At 32.8% G+C, this 27,936-nt stretch overlaps 1 protein-coding gene across 5 annotated transcripts in view; it reads right to left on the bottom strand.

The window, feature by feature from the left end:
• Positions 1–27,936, bottom strand: part of KIF18A (kinesin family member 18A) — a 79,376-nt gene that overhangs the window by 38,836 nt on the left and 12,604 nt on the right. For 3 of the 5 annotated variants that reach the window (XM_055317499.1, XM_055317497.1, XM_055317498.1), the window contains exons 3-12: positions 26,392–26,549; positions 23,485–23,589; positions 22,107–22,217; positions 20,427–20,624; positions 17,764–17,940; positions 16,314–16,388; positions 15,994–16,106; positions 12,673–12,835; positions 7,596–7,760; positions 2,581–2,702 (exon numbers count right to left, since the gene is read on the bottom strand). In XM_055317499.1, the coding sequence (XP_055173474.1) occupies positions 2,581–2,702; positions 7,596–7,760; positions 12,673–12,835; positions 15,994–16,106; positions 16,314–16,388; positions 17,764–17,940; positions 20,427–20,624; positions 22,107–22,217; positions 23,485–23,589; positions 26,392–26,549 (1,387 nt within the window). The remainder of the gene's footprint in view (positions 1–2,580; positions 2,703–7,595; positions 7,761–12,672; positions 12,836–15,993; positions 16,107–16,313; positions 16,389–17,763; positions 17,941–20,426; positions 20,625–22,106; positions 22,218–23,484; positions 23,590–26,391; positions 26,550–27,936) is intronic. The other 2 variants (XM_055317500.1, XM_055317501.1) reach the window with 2 other exon arrangements.

The raw sequence follows: 27,936 nt of genomic DNA, 5'->3' as shown, positions 1-27,936 counted from the left end.
ATTTTTATTTATGGTGTAAGATAGTGGTCCAATTTCATTCTTTTGCATGTAGCTGTCCATTTTCCCAACATCATTTATAAAGGAGACTGCCCTTTCCCCATTGTATATTCTTGGCTCCTCTGTCATAAACTAATTGACTCTCTCTCTCTGTGTATGTACATACATACATGGGTTTATTTCTGGGCTTTCTACTCTGTTCTATTAATCTATGTGCTTAAAAATTTTTTTTTAAATAACAGTGCAGTTTCTTTTTTTTTTTAAAAAAAAAAAACCTTTTTATTTAACAGTTAGGTAACATACGGAGTACTATGTGCTTGTTATTAAGCCAATACCATACTGTTTTGATTGCTATTGCTTTGTAATATAGTTCCAAGGAAATAATCAGACAGGAATTGTGATACCTCCAATTTTGTTCTTTCTCAAAATTGCTTTGGCTATTTGGTGTATAGTGCTATACAAATTTTAGAATTTTTGTTCTATTTCTGTGAAAATTGCCACTGGAATTTTGATAGATACTGTATTAAATCCATAGACTGAATTGTAGGATACAGACATTTGAACATTAATTCTTCCAATCCATAAGCACAGAGTATCTTTCCATTTATTTGTGTCTTCTTCAATTACTCTCATCAATGTCTTATAGTTTTCAGTACACAGGTCTTTCACCTCCTTGGCTAAATTTATTCCTAGGTATTTTATTATTTTGATGCAATTGTCAATGGGATTTTCTTAATTTCTCTGATAGTTCATAACTAGTATATAGAAATGCAACATATTTCTGTATGTTGACTTTTGTATCCTGTAATTTTACTGAATTTGCTGATCAATTCTAGTAGTTTTGCTGGTCTTTAGGGTTTTCTTTATATACATAGTGTCATATCTGCAAATAGTAACAGTTCTAGTTCTTGTTTCCAATCTCTGCCTTTTCTTTCTTTTTCATGTCTAATTGCTCTGGCTAGGACTTTGTTTTGTTTTTTAGATTCTACATAGAAGTGAAATCCATATTTCATGTATTTGATGATACATTTTACATCTTTGTCTAGTGTATCCAGTAATTATTGGAGAGTTACATTTACAATTTTTTCTTTTAAATTTCATATTAGCTCTACAAGTAATCTATCTTCTACCTTTATTATATAGTAACTTTTACCAGTGAGATCTATACCTTCATGTTTTCTTATTACTAATTAACATTCTTTCTATTCAGCTTAAGGAAGTTTCTTCAGTATTTCTTGTAAGACCAGTTTTATGGTAATAAGTTCCTTTAGCTTTTGCTTGCCTGGAAAATTCTTTATCTCTCACCCTCAATTCTGAATAAGTTTGCTGGGTAGGGATTTCTTGGTTAGAAATTTTTTTCTTTCAGCACTTTAAATATATATTATATTAGTTTTTTGCCTCTGCGATGCAAAGTCAGGCTAAAACAGTTCATCACCTTCATAATTTTTAATGTAATTTAATTCTTTCAAAATCTTTTAAGGAAAGTATTATAATTTATATTAACATTTAAGAAAACTAAGGCTTAGTGAGGTTAAATAATTTATGCAAGGTCATACTGCTAATATAAAATAGAATTCAAGACCAACTGCAAAATTCACACTTTTTCTATTATGCTATATTGTTTCTGTTTATACAGTTCGGGTTCAGCAATTTGCTAAATCAGTAAGAGTTAGAATCTTTTTGCCCATTTGAAACTAAAACTTACCTTAAATGTATTAATTTATTTGTCTGATACAGTAAATACAGTATGGGTGAAGTAAATTGGTTTCTTTAATACTTTAACTCTTGCAGGTGGTTTGAATGTTAGTAAATGAATATTCATGAATATAGAAAGTATAAGGAGATTAGGTTGAGCTCTATCCACAGAAGATTATCTCCCTAAAAGGTTTTCCTTTCCTTTTTCGTCTTTTTAAAATAACTATCCTAATATGATTTCCTTTACATCAAAAGTATGGAAAATTAATTACTAGTTATTTGAGAATACTAGAACTGCAGAATTTTAGACTAGCAGAGACCCCAGAGAAATAAATTTTTCATTTTTACAGAGCATGAAAGTGACACCTAAAGAGTTGACTGACATATCCAAGGTAACAAAAATAAAGACTGTTATACATTTTTTACTATTATGTTTCAAAAGATGCTACTACTGAGCTAGTAGAACATGAAAGAGCTACAGCATCACATAAGAATTGGAACAGTTGATGTTAAAAATATAAATTTTTAGGAACCTCATTCTAATGACAAAAAATCATTCTGGAATTATGACTACTTTAAAAACTGCCTACTTAAAAAATTCGGTTGGTATTAATAGTTATTGCTTCTCATAATAAATTTTTATAGAAAAATGCTTCCAAAACTATAAAGTGCTAAAAATATTAGTTGGAGGAGAAGAATCACATATTTCATATTTTCTTAATGGTTTCTAACTCTGCATACTTTCTGATGCTGGCAATCACTTAAAAATAAATGTATCCTATACCAAATAAAACTCAATTTTCTGGCAGTGGAAAACAACTTCTATGTTTCAGTTTCCTGAGGTCTATAGTGTTAAAATTTATAGAATAGATAAATCCATGTACTTACATCTCAGTTTGCCTGTGTTGCTGTTCTTGAAGACAAGCTAGATTCATCATATGTTTAATTTGTGCTTTCAAATCTTTGTTCTGGAGGTGCAAATGGTGACAATGAAGAACTTTATTGAGCTCCTGGGGAAAACAACACAAACTACAGATTGCTTTAAGAATGTTAAAATTAAATAAAATAAAACTTCTTTTATATTGGTATTAATAGTTTTAATTTTTTATATATAAAATGATAATGTCCAGAAATGATTTGAACAATAAACATCCTGGTATAGGTGGTCTAAAACTTATAAGCAAGATAAGTTTTAGGTTTCTCAGAAACTAAATGTTAGGAACTCAGAACAAATTTTATTATGATGACAGTTTCTTGTTTCTTGGTCTATCCAACTTCTTGATAATGCTGTGAAAATACAGGAATATGACCTGTTTTTGCTTAAATGTGATTTCTTCAGGGTTTTCCCTAAGCATTATATTTAAAGATGGACATCTACACCTCAAACAGTCTCTGCCACAGCATCATTGATCAGTAACAATTTCATTTATCTATTATATATTCATTTCTCTATTATATATTTCATTTATATATTCTCTGTACTTAGAATGTAAGATTCACAATCAGGCCACAGGGTGTGTCAAACTGTTTTAGTGTTACAGTATTCAGTGTAGTCAGTGTCTGGAGTTGCATGTAATAAAAATTTCTTGCCTTCACCAAATCTGGTATAAGCTTTATCCCAGAGCAAAAGTCTTTTGTAGATTCCAATTTTCCTAAACCTCATGTGGTCAGCTCTCAAGTGTTCTCTAATCTACTTCCTAAAATTACTTCTTTCCTTAAACCTACTAAACCTTAAGTAGGAAAATGTCAGCTAAGTGGTTATACTAAAGTGTGAAGAACGGGATAATCTAATAGCATTTTCAGAATCCTTAACTGGGAAAATTTTAGTCAATATTATGAAAAGAAATGAAATCTTTTGGACATTTGAGGGACTGAGACAGTAATCCCATAAGCAGGAGAAGCTATACCAGGAAACTTCCTCCTGGAGACAAATTAATTTTAGCTTTTCAATACTCCTTCCCAATCTGCGGTTAATTGATCAATGATTCTCTAAAAGTTTAAAGTTTTTTTTTTTTTTCCCAATACTTCCTATGGCAGTGGTAGTCACTATGACTGAGAAACAATGTCATTTGATATTATCTGAGATATAGTAAAGTTGGGGGTTGTTCCTTCAACATGATTTATGGTTATATTTCAGGAAACATAGCATGTATTTTTAGAGAGCGTCCTCTTTAGGGGGTCAGGACGGTATAGTTATAGAGCACTGGCCTGAGATAGCTCAGTCAGGACAAAAATGCTACCTTAAGCCAAAAATAGAGTCTTTATGGAGATCAGTTTACTTGACTAAAATTTAGAGCTTCACTAGATGGTCTCTATAGTCTCTTCCAGTTAAAAAATTCAATGATCATAATGGTCTGAATGTATTTCCCAAATATTCCATCTTTTCTCTTAAAAAAAAAAAAATCCCTTCCTTAAATATTCCCCTGATAGTTTTCTTCTTTTATCTTCTTAAATTACTTGGCTCTTTAAAAAGATAAGCCTTGATCGTATAACTATATTAGTCAATAATAGGCCTTGGCTAGCTGGTCAGTGTTAAAAAGCCAAGTTTATAATTTGAGTCTTTTCTTGTCTTGATACACTAATGATGGAATCTGATTGGAAGAACATGGTCTATTCTGAGAACTACAAGTAGGTTAGTAATAGCTAAAATGAAAAAATATAATGAGAGGTTATATATAAAACTTGAGAGGTATTCAGGTCTGGGAAATCATAACAGAGTTTGTATTAGGGAGAAAGCACTGAAGAGTGATATGATCAGAGTTACCTTTTAGAAAGCTCATTTTCATTGCAGTGGAATTTGAATGGAAGCAAAAAGACCAAAGGTAGCACTGAAATAACGGGGGCTAGGAGTCTGGATTGTGGTAGTGGGAGACAGAAAGAAGTGAATAGATTTAAGAGGTTAAGGAGTAGATAATGTAGAAAAGGTTAGAAAAAAGACACCAATTTGAAAGTCACAGTACTGGGTCTATGTCCAGAGTTATATGACTGTGGATAAGTCCTTTTGCAAAGTTATGTCTGTCTGCTTATTTCAGCTGTGAAAATACTCATGAAAAAAGAACTGAAAGTGAAATTAGGGTAGTAGGAATGGAAGCAATTTTAATTTTATTGTTTTTTTCAAATTATTTGTGATGAAGTTCAATAAAAAAATAAGAACTTAAAAATAAATTTTAATTTCACAGTCAGGTTGTGAAAATGTTTTGCTTAAGACAGTTATAGAAGATTGATTGCTAGAAAAAATAAATTTGACCATATTGAAAAAAATGTCAGTTTATTGAAAATAATAACCCAAGCAATATTTACTTTATAAATGCTACTAAGCAGATTTGCAAAGAGGCAAAAACAAATTAGCAATTACAGTAATAATACTAAAAAGAATACTGTGACACTTTTAAACTTTTTAAACCATAAAACATATGGTAAACATGGGAAAGCAAAGGCAAAGCTGTAAATTTCTAAATTTTTTTTTTTTTTTTGCCTCTTTAATGTTAAAACAGTTAAGTACTTCTGTAATTGGGGTTGGGTTATAAATTAGAATTCTGATTATGCAAATATATTGAGTTATAAGTATAACCTAAATTAAGTAAAGCTAGTAAGATAAAAATACTTTAGTAATAACATTTTGAAATAGAAATACATGTATTAAAATTTTAAGATAAATGTACTAAGGCCACTTGAACTGTATACCTAAAAATGTTAAGCTTTGCTATATTTTACCAAAAATATTCCTAATGTTATATAAATGGAAAAATGACTTAAAAAAAAGAAAGCAAAATTATATGAATGTGACCCCCAACCTTTCACCTGGGAGAAGATTTGTATACTTTTTGATCAGATTCTCAAAGGCATCTATGACCCAAAAAGGTCAGAATCACTGTTCTGGAGGAAAAATAGAAAATGTATCTTGTAATGCAGCTAACTCTGCTGTGTTCCTTTTTTATACATGTTTCTTTGCCTATTGACATCCATGTTACAGATGCCTAAAATATTATTAAACCATTATTTGTCAACCATCTATTATGTGTTATGTGGTGCTAGACCTTTGCATATAGCATCGCATTTAAATATATTTTGAAAATAAGAAATTAAGACAACAAAGTTAACTTGTCCAAAGTTATACAATTAGAGTTAGCACTCAATACAAATATCAAATAACAGAATGACCAACCACTCTAATTCCAAAGTCTATCCTTTTCCCAATATTTACATTCTCTTTGTGGGGAATATTCTAAAGCGCTTTATCAATTATCTTATAAAATATCATTAAATTACGCTTTGTACTCATTTAATACCTGATCTACTGACTGAGATGCTTTCAGAAAGATATTTTGAAGACTTCTAGAATTACTAAGGTGTAGATTAAGTTGTTGGCTGACCCCCAGTAAATCTCCACACTAAAGAATTATTCAGTCTCCATTCACCTTTGGTTTTCTTCTTAGGAAACAGGGTATCTGCTGCTTGTTGCTCATTGCTCCTTTCCTACCTTGACTGTCACCAGTGACTGCTCCTGCTAGTCTTCTACACAAAAAAGAACAGCCTTCTACAGCCACTGCTAGCCAACCAGAGAATTCACTTCCTTGGTCATGATGCACTGGGTAATATTTTTTCAATTACAACAAAAAAATTGTTATCTTTGAATATTTATCATTACAACCTGCAATCATTTGTTACTGAATATATTATACCTGTATTGACAATCAGTCTAGTGCTTTTTTTAAGAAATTTGAAAGTTCCAGAGGACTATATACCAATTAGCTAATACATAGTACTGAAATTCAGAAAAGCATCATCAAAGTAAAGTCTTCAGACACTTCTCTTTTAAAAAAAATTAGTGTAATGAAATTGTTCTTTTAAAAAGTAATAGGTGGTGTTTGGATCAAAATTAGTTACTTTGTAGCAAGTGTCTATTTGTTGTGCTTATTTCATATTGATTTCCCCTTTCTTTCTTATTAAGAGAACCCTAATTTTGTTCAGGGTGATAATGTGTCCAGCAAAAACATTCACCTTTCCATATTCCCTTATAGCTAGGGACAGCCATGTGACAATTCTAGCCAATAAGACATGTCTGCTAGGAATTTCTGGAAAAGCTTTTACTCTCCCAAGACAGATACACCTCCCTACTTTCTTTCTCTCTCCTTCTTCTGGCCTAAGTGTGAACTTGAGACTGAAGATGGAATAATGATATGGCAACTATGAAATGACAAGTATAATGATGACACTGATGACATTCTGGAGGGACTATATTAGGAATAAACTGCATAATCTCAAGACATATTGTTAAGGGAACAAAATAGCAAAATATAGTCCTGACTGCTGAAAGCAGTAAAGTTACATTTCTGTAACCATATGGATGAACACAATTCTTATCTGATTCAGCCATTAACCATCATTACCCATCACTATTCTTTATCATCTTTTGTCATTCCAGGTGGAACGTCTTCAACTTAGTACCTATATGCACACACACATATAGCTTTCTTTTTTTCTTTTGCAGGAAACATACAGCTTTCAAATCAGCTTTCATTAGCTATGATACAAGTAAGGGTGACCACGTTTAAAACTATTTTTTTTCCACAAAACCTCAAGTATAAAAACAAACTGAAATTACCTACATGATAATATCTTCAAGCACAGTTTTATTACTTAAGAGCTATCTTATAAAAGGATGCAATCACTTAAGAATAACTTTGCTTAAAAGAACTTTACTCTTCTGAAATTACAGAAAAGGCAAATTTAGTGGGTAATTAGCGAGGCAGAAGGTAAAATGAGTGAAGGCTAATGGTAAAATGAGTCAATTAAATCACAGAGAGAAGCAACAATAGTTGTCTTCCAAAGAGAGATATTTACTCAATGACAAAGACAATGGGTTTAAAGGGCTGAAAATACATAAAACAAAACATTTATACCTTTGGAATGTGACCATTTTGACCTAGGAGTTCCATTTCAGTTTTTACACGATAAAGCCAGTTAGTATTCTCATCAAATTGCTTCAATTCCTCCTCCTTTTTCTTTTCTAGGTAGAAGCGACGAGTTTTCAACATTGCAAGTCTATGATCTCGTTTGCAAGTGGCCTGAAAAATAATGTATTTAATAGTCAGATTAATTTTTATAGTATTTGATGTATGTGACGTTACTAACGTAGTAAATTTTCTGATAAAGGTGCCACTGTAGTCTATTAAGTTAGGCTATACTTTTGTACTTAAAGCTTTTTCCCCTTTGAAATGTTCACAATACTCCTGCTTGCAGGAAAATAGGAAATTGAGCTGTGAGTCATTTTTATAAAATTACATGTTGAGAGTTTATGGCTTTAAGAATTACAACAGCTAAATTGAAGACTGTAGCTTTGTGTGTGTGTGTGTGTGTGTGTGTGTGTATGCATGCATTCCTTTAAATGCTGCCTTTAAAAAGTTCATACGAGGTCTGATAATTCCCAGGATTTCTTTACTCAAAATCAAAGCAGATGCATGTCCTGATCTTTCCTTTCCTCCAACTTGAAAATTGTGAAGAAATAACTCTGCTCTGATTTTTACAATATCTTTATAGATACAGGCTGGTGCAAGGAATAGAAAATAGCGCTTATATCAGAGAGCTCATAAATATCTGATCTTATCTGATGGTTGGTTCAGGATCCATAGTGGGTAGTCTGAATATTTTTGGTGTTTTATGTAGACATGAATCTGGCCTTTTGGTTCCTTACCGCAAGTGTCTTGCATACCATCATGGGAGCTGTGAGCTAGAACAGCTTGATCTCTCTGGGCTATTTGCAAACAGATACTGAACTAAAAAATCATCAGACATGATGGCTGGACTTGGAATAATAGATCCCCATAGATTAGACCAAGCACCTGTGGTTGGTTTTGGGAGTAGGGAACTATATGAGAGAAAAAAAAAAGAGCAGGGACTACAATGAACTTGGTCAAAGACCTTATTCTCTTTAAAAAGTAAGTTCTTCTTCCTTACTATATTTTATAAAACATGTGTCAGAATTTTTGGGAAAAGCCAGGCATTAAAGAAACTTGCAAAAATATGAAACAATGTTACTCTTCTCATTACCTCTTTGTTTGCTTTAGAAAACATAATCATTTAATCATTATTTTTTATTAAAGTGTTACTTATGTTATCATGCAATGAGCTAATGGCTTTAAAATTAATACATAAATATATTTTTAAAAGTCTCAATTTGAATTTTTAATATAGGAATACTGGTGGATGGAATTCATATGAACAAAAGCTCTTTTAGGTCCTAAATATATATATTTTTAAATGGTAAGGGGTCCTGACACCTGAAAAGTTTAGAGCTATTACTATAACAAAAGGTAGTATATGTAGCCTCTTGACTTTCTCTGCTATTCAGCAGGTATGAAAACTTAGGCAAGTTAATTTCAATGGGACTTTAGTCACCTTATCTGAAAATGAACATAAAAGTATTGTACCTGCCTGAAGGAAGACAGTTAAATCAAATTATCTTTACTTTGCTTTAACATTTATAAATGTTGTAGGAACTCTTAGAAACCAGGGCAGGAAATGCTCTGAGGCTTTCATGGCAGCCAATATTTAATACCGAAAACCTCTTAACTGAAAACCCCAAAAAGTATCTTTTTGGGTTTTTACTTCTAAATGTCCATCAATGGGTGCCTGGGTGTCTCAGTGAAGCGCCTAACTCTTGATTTTGGCTTAGGTTATGATCTCACAGTTGTGAGCTCTGCACTCAGGGTGGAGTCTCCTTGAGATTCTCTCTCTCCCTCTGCTCCCTCCTCCCCCACCCATGCACTATCTTTCTCCCAAAATAAATAAAATCTTAAAAAAAAAATAGATGTCTATCAAATGTATTCCTTATGATTATTCTCAATGGGGCATTTTCTATCAGGGTACTCCTACTGAATCATTGTTCTGAAATAAATAACAAGTAAGTGTCCAGGAATAAATGCTAAAAGATGCATGTTAAACCCTGACATTAAAGCAAATGTTTCCCATTAAGGTTTCAAAAGAGCTTTATGTATTTTATTAACAAAATCGCCAGAATACAACAAAACTTCCTGAGAACAGGCAAATAATTCTAAAATTTAGGTGTTAACTATGGCTTTGTGCAAAAGGACCACTAATATAGTAAACACATTATTTCACTAAAAATAATTTGTAGCTGATCTGTGATCTATGGTTATAAAATCACCCAAAAGCTTCACTTTAATTCTAATCTCAGAGTCTATACTCTAGAACCATTTATGGCTGTTAGCACTTCTGATAATAAACGATTTTTGGAGAGGGTCCAAGACAGATATAAAATTCCTTGCCTTAGCAGGCAGTTTAGTAAAACTATAGTTTGACACTTTAGCACGTAAAAAAACCCTAAAACTGCCAACAACAAAAACCAACTCAGTCTCTATAGATGTCTTCCTATGTTTTTCAACAATTACAACGGATACACCTAAGAGGTTTTTATCTCCATTGCTTACCTAGTCTCATAACTGTAAGAAGTGGAATATATAGGTTGCAATGACCAAAAGTAAGAAATCCTAAAAAGGCAAGTGTGTTGAAAAAAGGGGTATTAAGCAGAAGAATACACATAAAAACAGAAAAAAAAAATTAAAAACAAAAACAAACAAACAAAAAACCTAGCCAAACTCATTCTCCTCCTGTCTTAGTAAGTACTCACATTTTTGGTATGACAAATCTTATTGCAGTGGTTTTTTTAAAATGGCATTTCAATAAGATAAAGCATAATAAATGCATATTCAGGAAATAAATGACTAATTTTGATGGTATAGTTTTAATAGCTATGGTAAACTGGCATCAGTGATATATTAATGAATACTTTATGATTAGTTTCTTAGCATATCATACTCTCCAATTTCATAAGCTGAGAAAAAACTGAAATGCTAGTTTTTAAAGAACTATTTAAAATTTGATGGCCTTCAGACATTTAAAAAAAAGTAAAATTTTTATATATAATTGTTACTTATGGGAAGGTAGGAAAAGGAGAAATACATTTGGTGTGGTGGTCTAAGAGGACCAGAAAGTTATTTATAAGAGACAGCTTTTTAATGAGTAATATGCAAAAGTATCTTATGTATTACCTATGCAACTAATTTCACAAAATAAATAAAAATGATACTAAGCTTATCATCAATGAACACCCAACCTAGGGGGAATAATTATTAAAATGTTAATTTTTCTGCTTTTTGGTGATCTAGAGTTGCATACAACCAGGTGTACATTATTTTCTATCCTGCTTTGAACTCCTGCTTCTTGAACTTATATCTCACTGACATTTTATTATTCCTAGAAAATTCTAAGCCTGAAACTTTTCATATTATCCTTTTCCCTTTTGCACTAATATACCTCCTTCAGAATAGCTACTACAAGAATACATGACTTTTCAGTCAATCCTTTATGCAACAACATCTTGTTCACATTTGCTATCTTTTTATCCTATATTGGATATGATTTAATCAGGTCTTCCAGTTCCCAGAACTGGACGCTCTTCAGCTTATCCAATACACCAAAAAGGATAGAGGTAACATGCTCTGGAACTAGCTTGCCTGAGTTCAAATCATAGGTCTGACACCTATGAGTTCATAGGTGACCCTGAGCAAGATGGCTTCTCTGTGCTCTAGTTTCCTCATCTTCATTATGAGGATAATGATGTTACATCTCTCATAGGGTTTTCTGAGAATTGAGTAAATGCACATAAAGTATTTAAAACACCACTTAGCATTGTACCTGTAAAGCGAACTGAATTTCAGTGAGTAAGTCTTTAATTTCTGGACGTTTCATTTGTTTTCTTTTTGTATATGGATGTTCTTTCGATTTTTAATTCCTCTATCATTAATTCATTCTTTGACATCTTTATCTTTAGTCTTTTTATAGTTTTTATCAGATTGCTCTAGTGTTTGAATCTTTGGAAATTCTGTTATTACTTGCTAAATTTGCTGACTTGATTATGGTGGAGTGTTTCACCCTGTGCTCTGTAATTTTGAATAGTGAGTTCTCATTAATGATTTTACCTGAGGGTCTGTATTACTAGACTGATTCTGTATTGATCTGCCCAGTTCTCCCAAAATTATCACTGTTCTGATACCATTTTTCCATGTTAATTTCTCACTTTAAGGATTTACTAAATAAAACACATGGATTACAATAATTCAAACCTTAAATCATTGGTAAGAATATCTATAAAGACAGTCTTTAATATCTTCGTTTTTAATTTAAAATATTTTTTTAACTCAAAACCCTGAGATCAAGAGTCCTATGTTTAACCAACTGAGCCACCTAGGTGCCCTATTAGTCTTTAAGTGAGACCCCAGGCATGGTTCCTCATCTGTCTGTGCTGATTGGGAATATTTCTTCATAGTGTACTACCAGCATGAAGGGTGAAGGCCTATGAGGTTTTCCAGCTTTATGTGGGGCCTGCCATTTCTAACTCCCTGTCTCCCTTTGGTCCCTTACCTAAGAAGCAGTGTACATCAAAGGTAAGATATTGGGAGAGGTCAGTGTGTGTGGAGGTGGGGAGCACAGTGTACTATTGCATAAAATAATAAACTGAGTAAAAGATGGTCTGCCTTTTTAAACACCACACAATGGAAATTCTAACAATGTTAGTGATAAAATATTCTTTCCTGGAAAAAAGATCTGCAATTAGTCTAAGTGGTAAATTACTGCCTGCATCTGGGGTGTACTGCTCCACCTTTGGTACCCAACTCTGAGTATGTTAACTTCATGTTAAGTGCATTCCGTCATCCCTCAAAGAAGCAACAGTTGCAAGGGGGATTTTGTATTTTTGGTTTCCTTTTTTTTCTGACACCCAGGAATTTAATTTTCTGTCTTGCACCCTCAACTATGCATTTAAAACAATGTTTGATACGTTTTCTCCAGGATTTCTAGGAGTTGTAGTGAATGGCTAATTAAATAACATTACCTATCATATTTATAGAATTAGAAGTCCCCATGTATTTACATTTCTAAAATTTAAATATATATAAATACCTTTTCAACTTTGTCTTCAGAACACATCATTTCGATTTGCCTATGGCACTGTTGTTGATAGAATGATTTAAGTTCATTTTCTTTTAGTAACATTTCCAACTTCAGATATTCTTGTCTAATTTCTTCTCGATTCTGGAACAAGCAGTTCAGAATTTCTTGAAATCTACGAAAAACAAAAAACACATTATAGAATTTCACTAATTTTGTGAAATAAATTTAAGAAATAAATGAACAAAAGAATATATATCACTGATAGAATTAGACTCGATGACAAACAGCAAATAGGTTAGAGTGGCTGTTTCCTACTAAATTATAAATATGTTTTAAAAGGATATTAACTTTATTTTTACTGTATTTTTTTTCTCCTCCAAGATCACACTACTAAAAAAAATATAGGTATTATAAAGCTTCTCTATATAAATCATAATTACGTAAGTCAAAATAAACTAGTATATTTTGTCTATTACATGTAGAGTCATATACTCTATTTTGTCTATGTAATCCAGCTGCATAGCAAAAATAAAATATTTTGTTTGTAGGAAAAGGATGATTAATTTGAACCTGTACTATCCCAATTAACAAGGCCCCAGAAGCAACACAGTACTGTGTGTTGTTTTGATATTGGCTAACTGTGAAGAAACAAGCAGTGGGTGGCATAATCATATGGCGCCTCCATGGCCCCCTAGGGAAAGTGAGATAGCCAGTTTTTTGTTTTAGAATTTGTTACAGGGAAAACACACCATAAGGTAAGGTACCCCCTACAGCCTGGCTAAGAGTCAGCTGACATTGCCAGGACCCAAAACAACCAAGTTTGCAATGTGGTAAACCTAGAAAAGCCACTCTGGTGTCTTTCCTCCAAAGGGCAATGGAGATTTGGAGAATTGAAGTTGGGGAATTTGACTCACGTCTCCTCCAAATACATAAAGACCTCAAGCTCAAAAAAACATCCAAGCAAGGGCTAAAAGGAACCTACAATTCCCCATCCTCTAGAGTCAGCAGAACATTGTTCACAACAATATTCTAGTCTTATAAAAATATAGTTACGTTTTTAAATCACAGATCAGGTCTGAGCTATAGTAACAGTATAAACAGTCACAGGCAGAGCTCTCAAAGAAAAATTAACTGTGAAGCCTTTAAAATAAAACTGTAACAAAGTATATGCATTTAAAAATAAATGTTCTTCAGTCAGAATTTTAGATATATTTGTAAGGATCTGTGGTAAAAACACTGCCAATTTACGTCAGTAGTTCTTAATGAAACTCTATTGGGAATAACCATAAACCACAATACATCGACTTTACTGCAGTTTTGTCAAACTGATTAATATTTCATAGGAAGTATGTACGGACATTGCAATTTCATTGTATTGTATTACAACACGCTAATGCCAGTAAATGAATTGATAAGTTATCTTTAGGTTATTCTCAAAGATAATGTCTTAGTTTTTTTTTTTTTTTTTTTAAACATTTTTATCCAAGGACATAGTTAAATATTTGTCAATTTTGTAATTTTGTGGTCCAGGCTTATTTTAGTTGGTGGGGTTTACTGATTAGGATGGAAGAAAAGGAAATAGTATCAGAGGTTTCTAGAGATTTCCTTAAAAAACAAAAAAAGGAAAAGAAAATATATTATTTTAAAACAGAAAAGAGTCCTAAGAGACTAGTAACTATTTTCTAGTAGTCATTAGTAATCTAAAACATTCAACTAAGTAGTAATAAAAATCTTTGCCAATAATTTTAGGTGATACATGACAAATATTAAATTCTACACAATTTTCTTGATATAGTCATAAGTGAAGTTTTGTAATTACTCTGTAAAAGAACTATACTTTCTTTTTATGATTTCTTCTTGAATATTACCTTTCCAAAGAGCTTTGATATACAGCAAATATCATATATTCTTCCCTTCATCTGATTAAATCACATAAAAATGTTTATTTTAAAAAAGACACTTTGCAAATTCATGGCATTAAATAAGTTTTATGTAACTGATTGATAACAACTGCCAACTGAGTCAGAAAATTTTTTTTTTAAATCAAGGATATTATATGTAAACTTCAATATACAAATTCAATTTTAAAAAAGGTGTATCCGAAACTAGGTTGAAAGTCACCACTGACCAGTCTTCCTTATGCATAGCAAGATAACACTATAAACTCTAGAGTTCCAAAAGTGTTAATAATCACTGGTTTTAGTTGTGGTTAGTTTCTTATACTAGTGGTAACAGAACATTGGCTCTGGAGAATGTCAATTAAGTTTAACTTCATTCAACTTCATTAAAGTTTGAGCAGATTCCTTTATCACAAGAACTCTCAGAGCCTTTAATAAACTAACGTACTTTGGAAATCACCTAGATTCCTTAAGAAGTAATTTCCAAATTTGTTTGATCCAGGAATTTCTTACTGCCTTCTTAGAACTACTCAAGATTCCCAGCTTTTGAACTAGTATCCCGTTGGGACAATTTTGAAATTAACTGCTTAGGGGAAAAGAGCTTGTGATTATTGTATTATTAACAGCTAGAAAAGCTAGTGGGCATCTATCAAAATTCTGTATTAATTTATATCACTGAGAAATGTCCCCTCTAATAATTAACCAAACAAAGTACATGAATTATTAGAATTATACATAGTCAAGAAAGGGTAGATAAAATTTACATGAACTAGACAAATGATGTTATGCCAGATGAGACTGCCTGAATGCTTGTTACCCAAAATTCCTATGTTGAAACCTAACACCCAAAGTGATGGTATTATGAGGTGAGGCCCTTGAGAGGTACTCAGGTCACCAGGGCAGAGACCTTGTGGATGGGATTAGTGACCTTATAAAAGAGGCGCTGGAGAGATCTACCTCCAGAGGTCATGTGAGGATTCAAGGGGTGAAATCTTCAGCTTGAAAGAATGCCCTCACCCAACGATGCCAGTCCCCTGATCTTTGGGACTTCTAGCCTCCAGAATTGGGAGAAATAATTTCGTTTGTTCATTTAGCTTATAAGATACCTGTCTGGCATTTTGTTACAGCAGCCTGAATGGAATAAGACACTTGAGAAGAAAAATATGAAAACTGCTAAAAACCAATTTCATAAGTGATGTAATTAGCTTTACTTGCTCCATCTTATATCTAAATCCTGGTATAATCACAAGTATGTAATCATAATTAAAATGATCTTATTTCCAAAGTGCATAAAATATAAAGGGCAGTCAGTGGCTTCCTGAATTCAGTTGAGAATACATATATAAAGACATACAATAAATGATGATAACATATCTGGCTGAATTATAAAAACGATAAAATCCTCAAAATGAGATCTTAATGTCATTTTTACCTTTCAATTTCTTTTTCCTGAGGGTCTGAAATCATTATCTTTGCTTTGTTATTGCCATCAGTAAAAGCTTTCTGTTCTTCATAGGCTTTTAGTTTTTCTTTCAACATTAAGATCTAGTAAAGAGAAACACTAGTTAAAATACAAATTATTTACCTCTATTAAACATGGCCACAGAAAAATTTTAGCTGTGAAAAATAACTGAACATGCCACATTTTCAACTGTAATAGGAAAATACATCAAATTTTTTGGCAATTAGGTTTGCATATTCCCAAATGAGAAACTAAGGGAGATCAGCATAAAATGTAAAAAGTAGACATACCTCTTTCTTCTGCTCATTACAGATCTTTACATACTGAGTTATATGATTGTTGAGGTTAAGAACATTGCTCTTCAACTGTTAAAAGATAGAAATTATGATTGCATACATATATAAAGATAATAATCACGTAACCATACATGAGAAAAATGGCATTATGCCCTCATTAGTTCTGTTCCATGAATTCAGAATTTGTGACAATCATGATCAATTACACTCATGTTCAAAACCTGTGACAGGAGGATATGCTGAGCACATTGATAAAATAAATGACATTATAAAGAAATAGTCTTACTCTCAGAGACAAGGTACTTCTAAGAACTTACAAAGCATTCTTCACATTATAATTAAAATTGCCCACTTTCTTTTTCCTTAGACTTCTAAGAAATTTAGAGATAATTTTAAGTTTCAACAATTTCTAAGTTCAACTAGTTTTTAATGAGTTCTTATTACATTTTATCCTTTTTATAATTGTATGGGCTCCTTGGCAGCTATGGAATAGTGGAAAGAACATCAAACAGAAGTTCAAATGCTTGATTTTGAGGTCCTGTCCACTTCTCACTTAACTGTTTTAGAATTGTACTTAAAATTCTGAGCATGGGATTCCTCAACTGTAAAATAGAGCCTTTGTCAATGGGATGCTGTAAGGATTACATGAAAAACATGTGTGAAAAGTTCTGCACACCCATAGAGCATATCCTTTCCTAATTAATTATATGAAGAACATATGAACACTTCCCTAAAAAGACCATAACCTGCTCATCTTCATGCAGAGGGGTAAGCAGCAGAAGTCATCATACCACTTAAACTCTAGGTTTCTTCCAACCTAGAGATCCTGTGATTTTAAAAGTACATCATGGTTGACTTAAATTTTTTTAAATGATCCCAAATTACTGGCAAAAATACTGACTTAACCAATCATTATTAGATTGTTAGAGCTATACAGATATTGGTTACATCAATATCACGAATTATTTTAAAAGGGCTATTTACTTTATAAACTGAGGTAGATATATTTGTTTTACAGATGAAGTGACTGAAGCTTGGAGAGATTATCAAACATGTCTAAGGTTTTCAGGTAGAAAGAGTTGGTGCTAAGGTAAAGCAAGTAACATCATCCTTGGCTATAACGAATGTGTTAACGCCCTGACCAATTACTCTATTGTGCCATCAAAATACCATGTGCCAGGAGATAAAAAAGGTTAGGAAGAAAGGCACTAGAGCATCCTACCTCGCAAAAGACTAAATAATAGTAACTATTATATATGTAATCAAGATGCTTAATGATTTAATTGTCCAAGTTAATGTTCGATTAACCAACCTGATAAAGATATTTCTAACACTGTTTGCTAATTCATTACTAAAAATACAACTCTAATTAATATTTTTTTAGAGTTATAAAAATAGTATACAACCAATGCTCTTATAACAAAGGTAGACTAAACACACTTACAGAAGATTTAATGTCCTTTGCACGATTAGCATACTTAAGAGTGTTATATGTGTCATCGTAGAACATAGAGGAAGGACTAACAGCAGCTATCATTATAGTTTGACAGTTTCCTCCAAGAGAATCCTTTAACAAGCGAGTGAGCTTACTATTTCTGTAAGGAATATGCTGATTCTTTCTCTGAAAGAACAAAAAAAGAATTCCTATGTCATTTTCCACATTTAAATGCAAACCTGCTATCACTTCACTCTAAGAATTTAAGCACTGCCCAACTTTGCCCAGACTTATGGTATAATTGGTGATCGAAATGATAATCTTACAATATCCTACTTAAAGATTATATTCCCCTCTAAATATATATAAACTTTAGTTAATAAGAAACCAGTATTGGTTCAAGAGTTGTAATACCACATAAATATGAGATGTTAACAACTGGGAAAACTGTGTGGGGGATATTTAACAAAATCTTTCCATATTTTCTTTATCAGAAACAAAATGTTCATATAAAAAATTTCCATTCTCTTTTAAAAAGGAAATTAAAATACAAAAGTAATGTATGCTCTATTCGAATATACTATAGGAATAGTAAGAATTCTGCAAGGCATAGAATAATTTCTCTCATTAAATAGTAGCTAACATGGATACAAAGTAAATCAAAATTATAATCTTACAGAGACTTCATCTGAATGGACAACGTAGTTCTAATAGAACTTAATATTTCTAGGTTTTCATTTACTTAAAAGATACAGTTCTAATTTTAAAGTAAAAAATATATTTTCCAAAAAGAATAACTTTCATAAAAACAGAACATTTGAATGTTAAGCTAAAAGCAACCTTATGCTACCCAGTGTAAATATTTCATATTACAGAAGAGAAAAAATGGAAGCTAAACAAAAAGTGAAATGACTTGCTTCAGGTCACACAGTTGGTAATTCAGAGACAGAAATCAGCCTTAGGTGTCCTGTGCTCTCCACCACAGCAGTGTTTCCCAAATAGTGTGGAATGTGCACTGCTGGTGTTAACGTGACATAATTTTACATTGCAAGACATGTATTAAACATGGACTCACAAATGACTCAATAGGGGTCAATTATTAAAAACTGAGTTGCTATGGCTTAAGTCTAGAAACCAGTATCTATCCCATGCTGTCTGCTTACATGTTTGAGATTTTTAACTTAGAATATAAAAGACATCTTGCTTTGTGATCTTTGTATGATTTCAGGAACTTGCTTTTTTAAAAAAACACTTCTCAAATCTTTTTTTTTTTTTTAAAGATTTTATTTATTCATTCATGAAAGACACAGAAAAAGGTAGAGACAGTGGAAGAGAAAGAAGCAGGCTCCCTGTGGGGAGAGCCTGATGCGGGACTCGATTCCAGGACCCCGGGGTCACGGCCTGAGCTGAAAATAGACACTCAACCACTGAGCCACCCAGGCTTCCCTCAAATCATTTTAATATACTTTTACTAAATCAAACTATAACAATTTTTTTTTAGCATTCATTGACCTGTATTTTCCTAAATGTAGTAATTTCCTAAAGCTTGAACCTGGATTGAACTTAATGATCACATTTTAATTAAAAAAAAAAAAAAAAAGAAATCATTTTTACCAATACAAAAATACAAAAGTCGTCAAATATGCTGTGTTCCAGCAAGCACTTGGGCATATAGTGAGATGTGAAATATTTTTAAATGCCCCAAAGACATCTAGTAAACATACCCCATTAGGTGATTTTTTTTTTAAAGATTTTATTTATTTTTATTTATTCATGAGAGACAGAGAGAGAGAGAGAGAGAGAGAGAGAGAGAGAGGCAGAGACACAGGCAGAGGGAGAAGCAGGCTCCATGCAGGGAACCTGATGTGGGACTCGATCCTGGGGACCCTGGAGTCATAACCTGAGCCAAAGGCAGATGCTCAACCGCTGAGCCACCCGGGTGCCCCTAAGGTGATTTAATTATATCTTCTATCTTAAGCCCCTCTTCCAAAGAAAAATTAAAACTCTTTAATATTTAACCCAATTTTATAGTATCTAAAGTAGTAACCAGAACAAAATTAAGTTTTCCTAAAATGTGTTTTCGTATTCATCCCAATTCAATTATGCTTGTTGTATAAAATGACCTAAACAGTCATTTTAATAATCAGGTTCACAATAGGTGATGAGAAAGTACCATAAAACATTAACTATCAATATGATTTCTTTTTTTTTTAAATTTATGATAGTGAGAGAGAGAGAGAGAGAGAGAGAGAGAGAGAGAGAGAGAGGCAGAGACATAGGCAGAGGGAGAAGCAGGCTCCATGCACCGGGAGCCCGACGTGGGATTCGATCCCGGGTCTCCAGGATCGTGCCCTGGGCCAAAGGCAGGCGCCAAACCGCTGCGCCTCCCAGGGATCCCTCAATATGATTTCAGTATGTTTCTTTCAACAATCTGATTATAGAACTCGAAATTAAAACCAAGCGAAACCAAACTAACCAAACTACACATAGCTTTATTTGATATAATGGGCTTTCTGGGGGTCTCTGCTCTCTATATAAATATTACTAATACATTCTTGAAATTTGATTTATAATAGACCTTTAAAATAAAATTATTTAAAGTATTTCTTCTTAGAATTACACATATTTCAATATTTCAGGATACTTAAAATAAATAAACATACAGTACCTACCTTTGTATCTGCTAAGGCATTGATAACATTCCCCAGAGCTAAGAGTGATCGATTAATATTCGTGCCTTCTATAAACCGGGTCCCTTTAGCACTGGTAGCACTGGCTCTCTCAGACCCTGCCAGATCAATGAGTGACATCTTGGCAATTCGTACATTTTGACTGATACTTGCTGTTTTGTCTTGTTGTCGCAAATAAATCTTTTTGAAATTACAGAATAGGAAAATGAGGGTAAGATTTAACAAAATTAAAAGGTACCAAGCAAATTAAAGTACTAAGCAAATTAAAAGGGAAACATGCACTTTATTTTTAAAACAACATGAGATCAAAGTAATTTTCATTTTAAAAAACAAACTGAATAAAGTATAACAATCTGACTGGCTGATACCCAAGAATACTAGAAGTAATTATAGAAATTGGAAAAAAACTCGGAAATGAAAAGATTTCCTAAGTGTGTACCAGAGGGCAACTAACTCCTGACCCAACAGCAGCTCAAAACAACTGCCATTTGTGTTCTGGTAGCCCTTGAACCAGATCATAGAATTATGAGAGGTGGTGGTAGGGCGCAGGTACTTTAGAAATAATGTTCCTAACCAAAAACCAAAGGCAGTAGTTAGAATGCTTTGCATGTCTCCAGGAATTGGTTCCGAAAAGAAAGCTGAATTTGAATGCTGATCCAAATTGAGTAAGTGTATTCTAATTTCTGAAATTGTAGCATGTCATTAAAATGTAAAAAATGTGCCATATAAAAAAACAGTAAAATATACTTGTCATGTTCAGCCAATTAGGGTAAAGCATCAATTATTGAATGCTACTTTGTAGTTTAACTGAAATAAATAAAGTGGCAAACTTAAAAGAGTTTGGTAAGATTAACTATTATTCCATTATAAAGATCTTCGTTAATATTCTTATAGAGCAGGGTCTAAGACATTTGGGTTATCTGTGTTACAGATAACCATTTCTCTCATGACTACTGTTAAATGAAGAGTCAGTGGAAAGAACAGAAAAGATAAATAAAATTTTATGCACTGGAAACTTTCTGAATGATGTGACTGCCTCATATATGAATTCTTTCAACTGTATCAATTTCTTACTGTAAATTGGGTTCTATTAGCATAATCCAGAATGAAGCTAAAAATAATCTGGATTTTAACAGGACTAGAAACCACAAAAAATAAAGCTGCTAATCTATGATTTAACTCTTTCTAGAATCATATCCCTAAAAATAACTATATCAATGTAATCAATGTCCTTAAGAAATTCAACTTGTGCACGGTCCCTATGATGAAATCTTTAAAAAAGTGAATCAGAATCTCTCCAATTTATTGTTTCTGTAAATCTATACCTAAAAAGAGGTTTACTCTGAATATAAGATTATCTCTAGGAAAGATGAAATATTTTCACTAAAAATAAGAAAAGAAAAACATAAGGAAAAAAAAACCTTTTAACACTACCACCTTACTATCCTGTATCTTCACACAGTAAAAATTTATACTCTGAAAGATACCATCTCAATTCTGAATTTTCTTTATAAAATCTTTTCAAAGCTGCAGAATAAAGGAAATGCTGAGGAAAGAGTCCCCAGTTGAAGAGATTTTCTTTGTATGTATGAATATCACCGCATATAAATTTGGCTTTATTTTAAATCCAATTTTAAGCGCAATAGTCTAATGGCCTGTTACCTGGAAAACAGCATGAGAACGAGAAGATGTGGCATTCATATCAGTGGGATGTTGCGTCCTGTTTTTGTTTCCACTATCCAATAACTGTAAAATTTCCTCTGAGGATTTGGGCTAGAGATGTTTAAGTAGAAGAAAAAAAATATACAAATAGTCATCTATCTTTAAAATTTTTAAATAAACTTTCAACAAGAAAAAAGTTTTTTAAAAAAGATTTTATTTGACAAAGAGCACAAGCAGGGGAAGCAGCAGGCAGTGGGGGAGGCAGAAGGGGGCTTCCCTGCTGAGCAAGAAGGAGCAGGATGGGTGCTCCATCCCAGGACCCTGAGATCATGACCTGAGCTGAAGGCAAACTCTTAACTGACCGAGCCAGCCAGGTGACCTGAAAAAAGACTTTTTAAGATAAAATAAAAGGTAAAACAAAAAACAAACAAACAAACAAAAAAAAAAACCAACAACGCATCAACGCATTCTATAAATTGTATCCCATTAAATATTTCCTATGTAGTACTAAGCAAATGATATACATTGATCTTTGACTAATGCAGGGGTTTGGGGCGCTGACACACCTTTTCCCTCCAGGCAATTGAAAATCCACATGCAACTCATGGCTTCCCAAAAGTTTTTTTTTCCCCCAAAAGTTTCACTAATAACCTACTGGTGGCTTCAAGCGTTACCAATAATATGAAGTCGATTAATATGTATTTTGTATATTACATGTATTATATACTATATTCTTATAAACAATGAAGCTAGAGAAAAGGAACAATTTTTTAAGAGAATTATAAGAAAAATACATTTGTAGTACTGTACTGCAATTCCAAAAAGAACCTGCCTATAAGTGGACCTGTTCACCTCAAACCCATGATATGCATGGGTTGACTATACTTTGAGAAATAAAAGATAAAATTTCATCTCTTGGAGGAGAAAAAATATAAATGTATTACGTAGAATAGAATATTAAGTTTGCAAGTAGATTCTTAAAAGAAAAGTTCATTCAGAGTGCCTGGGTGGCTTTGTCAGTTAAGTGCCCGACTTTGATTTTGGCCCAGGTTAGGATCTCAGGGTTGTGAGACTGAGCCCACATGGCTCCGTGCTGGGCACGGAGCCTGCTTATGATTCTCTTCTCCCTCTGCCCTTCCCCTAGAGCTCTCGCTCACTAAAAAACAAAAAAACTCCCAAACCCCTTCCCCAAAAACAACAAAAAGAAAAGCTCATTCAATTTTTTCAAAGGAAAACAAAATAATACGGAAGATATATTCTGATCATTCTAACTCTGCACGTCATTATTTTTCTATTTTCCTGTACAACGGAAAATATGTAAAGGATCAAATAATCACACTTGCTATTACAATAAGGAAAAAGAAATTTGAAAACATACCTGATGTAAAGTCAATCCCTGAACAACTACCCCTTTTTGGGCATCTTCCCGAACAGCAAGTGGTCCTGAATTTACTAGGAGGTCACGAATCTGTTCATTATATACCTTAGGAAAAAGCAAAAACCAAACCAAACCAAACTTTAGCACTCATGTTAAAATGATAGTGACACATCACACATGTTGCTGATTTAAGGTCATATTAGAATTGCATCTTAAAGGTAAGCAGCAATTCATTTGCATTCATCTCACCCCTTTTATCTCATGTTGCCATTAAGTTTTTTTTTTTTTTTAAACTGAAGAGTTTGATTATCTAGGTTTGCAACTGAAATTTAAAAGTGGAGTCATTATATCCTCTCTCCATAATTCCTAACTTGGTGACTACAACGAAACAGAAATAAGGTAATTTGAAATGCCTTTTCCTATTTTCTGGAAATATATGGGACACATGGTCTTGGGAAATTCTAGTAAGTTATATGGAGGTGGTGTGATTCTTAATGAAGCTATTTATTATTTCATGATGCTTCAGTAGTTGAAGTTTTTTAAATTTTAGAGCTTAAGAGTTAAAACCCATACTCAAGGATTGACAGCATTTATTTCATTCATCCTTTAATTACATTATGTTTAATATGCAATTCTTAATAAGTCCCATAATAGGACCTTCCTCCCTCACCCCATTTGAATGATTTAAAGAACTAAGGACCTAGGAGGTTAAGTGATTTGTCCATGGCCACAAAAGTAGCAGCAGAGTAGGGATATCCTCACTCTACTGCATGGCATTGAATACACATCTGTATTTTATGTCTTTAGCAATTTCCTTTCTTTTTTTCTTTCTTTCTTTGTAATTTCTGTAAGCAATGCATAAAATAGCACTATTGATCTGTTTTTATGAATTTATTAAAGATACTTAATTTTCTACTTGCCAACCAAATGACTACAACTGATAAGATTTTAAAAAGTATACAGACTTAGGCTTTAAGAACTATTTTGTGTAAGTTATTTCTATGTTCTAATAAATAGTCTTTAATGATCTTTGTTCCTGGTAAGATTTTCTACAATGAACAATGATTTTTAAATGTATTAATGGTTAGAAGTAGTAAAATATGAAGAGATAATTTTTTGGTTCTTGTTTTTCTGATAAGCAGCAGTTTTCAAATGTTTCCCCTTACCCATTTCAATCATATAAAATACACAATTAGAACAACCATTCTTAAGCCAGTGTACACATGAGAATCACCTGGGAGCTTTTAAAAAACATAGATGCCTCAGCCACAATCCAGACCTATTAAATTAAAATGTCCAGGGGTTGACACCTAGACATGTCTATTTTTAAAAAAAACTCCATAGCCAACTCTGGTGAATAGCCTGAGTGGGAAGCCATTAGATTAGACATTGCCTTACCGTTTATAAAATGAAGGCAGATTAAAAGAAAGTAAAAACAATTAAAAACATTATAAAAATAACCAACTTCAAAATTCTCCTGGTTATGAAAGGATCTAAGGAAGAAATAATGACTACTGTCATGCTCTTCCCAATTAAGTTCAAAGCGATTTTTTCTAGTACTGAAATATAAAAAAATGAGTTTTTTATTTCCAAGTTATGTAGACAAGAAATTTTTTAGCAATATACATATCTTTTTTTTTTTTAAAGATTTTATTTATTTATTCATGACAGACACACAGAAAGAGAGGCAGAGACACAGGAAGAGGGAGAAGCAGGCTCCACACAGGGAGCCCAATGTGGGACTCGATCCCAGGTCTCCAGGGTCACACCCCGGGCTGAAGGCAGCTCTAAACCGCTAAGCCACCGGGGCTGCCCGCAACATACATATCTTAATCAATTTTTGAAATGCGAATAACCTTTCTTAGTAGGAACCAAACTACAAGTTGTCAGTAAAAGAGTTGTGACTACCAGAAATTTTTTCTATGATACTACAAACAAATAGGAAGAATAATCATGGATTTGTTTCTGGACTGGTATCTGAAACACTATCTGAACACAAAGTTAGAGTGCCCATCCCATAATTATGATTTGTTGAATGTCGGCTATTACTAAGGGAGCAGAAGTCCTCAAAGAATGAGGACACAAGAGACAGCATGACGGAGCCTTGATTGGCCAAATCCAGCATAAATTTGAGCATACAAATAAATAATTACAGTAAAGGGTTCTAAGCAATGAAATAATGTTCAGAATCCATGAGCTTATACTGATATAATAAAAGAAAGGAAAAACTCTTCCATTGGGTAGAAAGCCAAGAAATAAATGTAGAGGAAATGAAAGAATTTAAATATCACTATCACCTACCATCATAATAATACTTGATTCAGGCATAAATCATCAGTGGATATCAATAGTAATAGATGAAAGTTTGGGGAGTAAGTAGATAAAAAGGGTAAAGTAGTATCCTTATAGTGCAGAAACTCTGCTGACACCAACATAATGAAATGGATCAAAGTTAACACAGTTAATGGGACTAACTGACCACATCAGCCTCTTGATATGATACTATCAGGACTCAACAATACTTCCACGGTGCTCCTGCCAGTGCATAACCTGAGTCTAATAATTGACTAATCCAAATTAGGGGTTTTATGACAATGATATAAAACACAGAAAAAAATCCAGATTGAGACTAAAGAGATGTTAACAACTGAAGGCAATTTATGACTTCAGGTTTTCTTTTTCAATAAAGGGCATCATTAATCTTGCTAATCAGAAAATTAGGCCAAAATAAAATACTCAGCATAAAAAAAAGTAAGATGTGTAACAAATACTTAAGACCAGGAATTTTAATGATTTTATATATTCTTAAGAAAATTCCTATAAGGCAGAAGTTTGAGTGGGCCATGGAACTTCTTAAAGAATTCTCAATACTATTGACTGATCTAAAGAATGATACTGTCAACTTACCTCCAGATAAGAAACTGCAGTACTACACACTTTCTCTTCTTTAATCTCATCCATGGATTTATAAAGGTCTAACATTGTTAGATACATTACTCCAGGGTCAGCAGCTGATCCTAGCATCGTGTGGGTCTTCCCAGCTCCAGTAGCACCATATGCAAGTACTGAATTTTTATAAAAAGGATCAAAGCTCTTTATTACGACATGTAACATTACCATATCCAAGGCCTAGTGGATAGTTCCATCTGGATATCCTGAACATAACTTTAAACTCAACAGATCCAAAATTACTTATATTTTTATCCTTAAAACCTGGGAATTTTGGCACAAATCTTTTCTTCTCCTATATTCTGTATTCTGATTAATGGTACCATCCTCCCCTCATTTGCTCTCTTCCCTCTACAGCAATCTTACAAGTTTTAATTAGTTATCAGTCTCCCTATCTAGTCTCAATCTTCTCTAATACATCTCTTAGAATTTTGTACAGTTTTTATGAAAACAAAATCTGAATATGTTAAATCTTCTTAATTGTTCAAAGGTCCTACATGAGAAAGTTCATATTCCTTGCCTTGGAATATTATCAGGAACTCTCTCCATTCTGTTTCTTCCTTTCTGTAGTCTAGGTATATTAGATTGTGTGAAGTTCTTTGCATGAGCTGCTTCTTTTTTTACTCCACTGCCTTTCCACTGAAGAGTTCCTTTACTTAATCCAGCTGGAACACTTAACACCTGTTCTAAACATTCAGCATAAATGTCACTTTTCCATGTCTTCCCTGTCATAAGCAGAAACATCTACTCCCTCACTTGAGTCCTCAGTGCCTGCCACTATTCTAGTATGTATCACACTGTGTTTCCAACAATGAGCTCCACCAAGGCTGTGGCTGTGTGTCCTTCATAAGTAGGACATGACCTGGCACACAGCAGATATTCGCTACAAGTTTGCTGAATGAATGAATTCCAATACAAGTAATTTATAAAATTCTTTTTTAAAATTTGTGTTTTAGGGAAGTAATTTTGTTTCCATGATTCTCTCCAGCATAACATAAAAGTTCTAAACATAAAACATAAACATAAAAGTTCTAACACTAAACAAAACAAAAAGCTACTCTGAATTACATATGGCAAATACCTGACATAATAAGACAATTAAGTCCTCAAATTATTATTGGTAAAAATATTTGTGTAAGTTAAATCTCTCTTATTAACCAAATATTAACAAACTACCAAAATACTTTTCAGTAGACTCAATTCAACTGACATGTTTCATTCTATTCTATTTTATGTAAGCTTAGTAGAACATCAAGAAGTCTTAAAACAGCTGAATAATATAAAAAAAAAAAAAAGCCAAGAAGAAAACAAAGATTCAGTATGAATCTGGTAGAGGCTTTTTCATTTGGAGTCAAGAAAAATTTAAATCTCTAGAGATAGTATAAAGTTTCATGAATGAGGAAGATAATATACACTTAAAAATTAGAATCATAGCAGTTTTAATCAATAAACCACATTCTATTCTTATTTGACCAAGAGGGTAAGTCTCCTATAATAAAAACT

This window comes from Nyctereutes procyonoides, unplaced genomic scaffold, assembly GCF_905146905.1.
Source record: "Nyctereutes procyonoides isolate TBG_1078 unplaced genomic scaffold, NYPRO_anot_genome, whole genome shotgun sequence".
NCBI classification, from domain to species: domain Eukaryota; kingdom Metazoa; phylum Chordata; class Mammalia; order Carnivora; family Canidae; genus Nyctereutes; species Nyctereutes procyonoides.
This window is presented reverse-complemented; position numbering and strand designations above follow the sequence as displayed.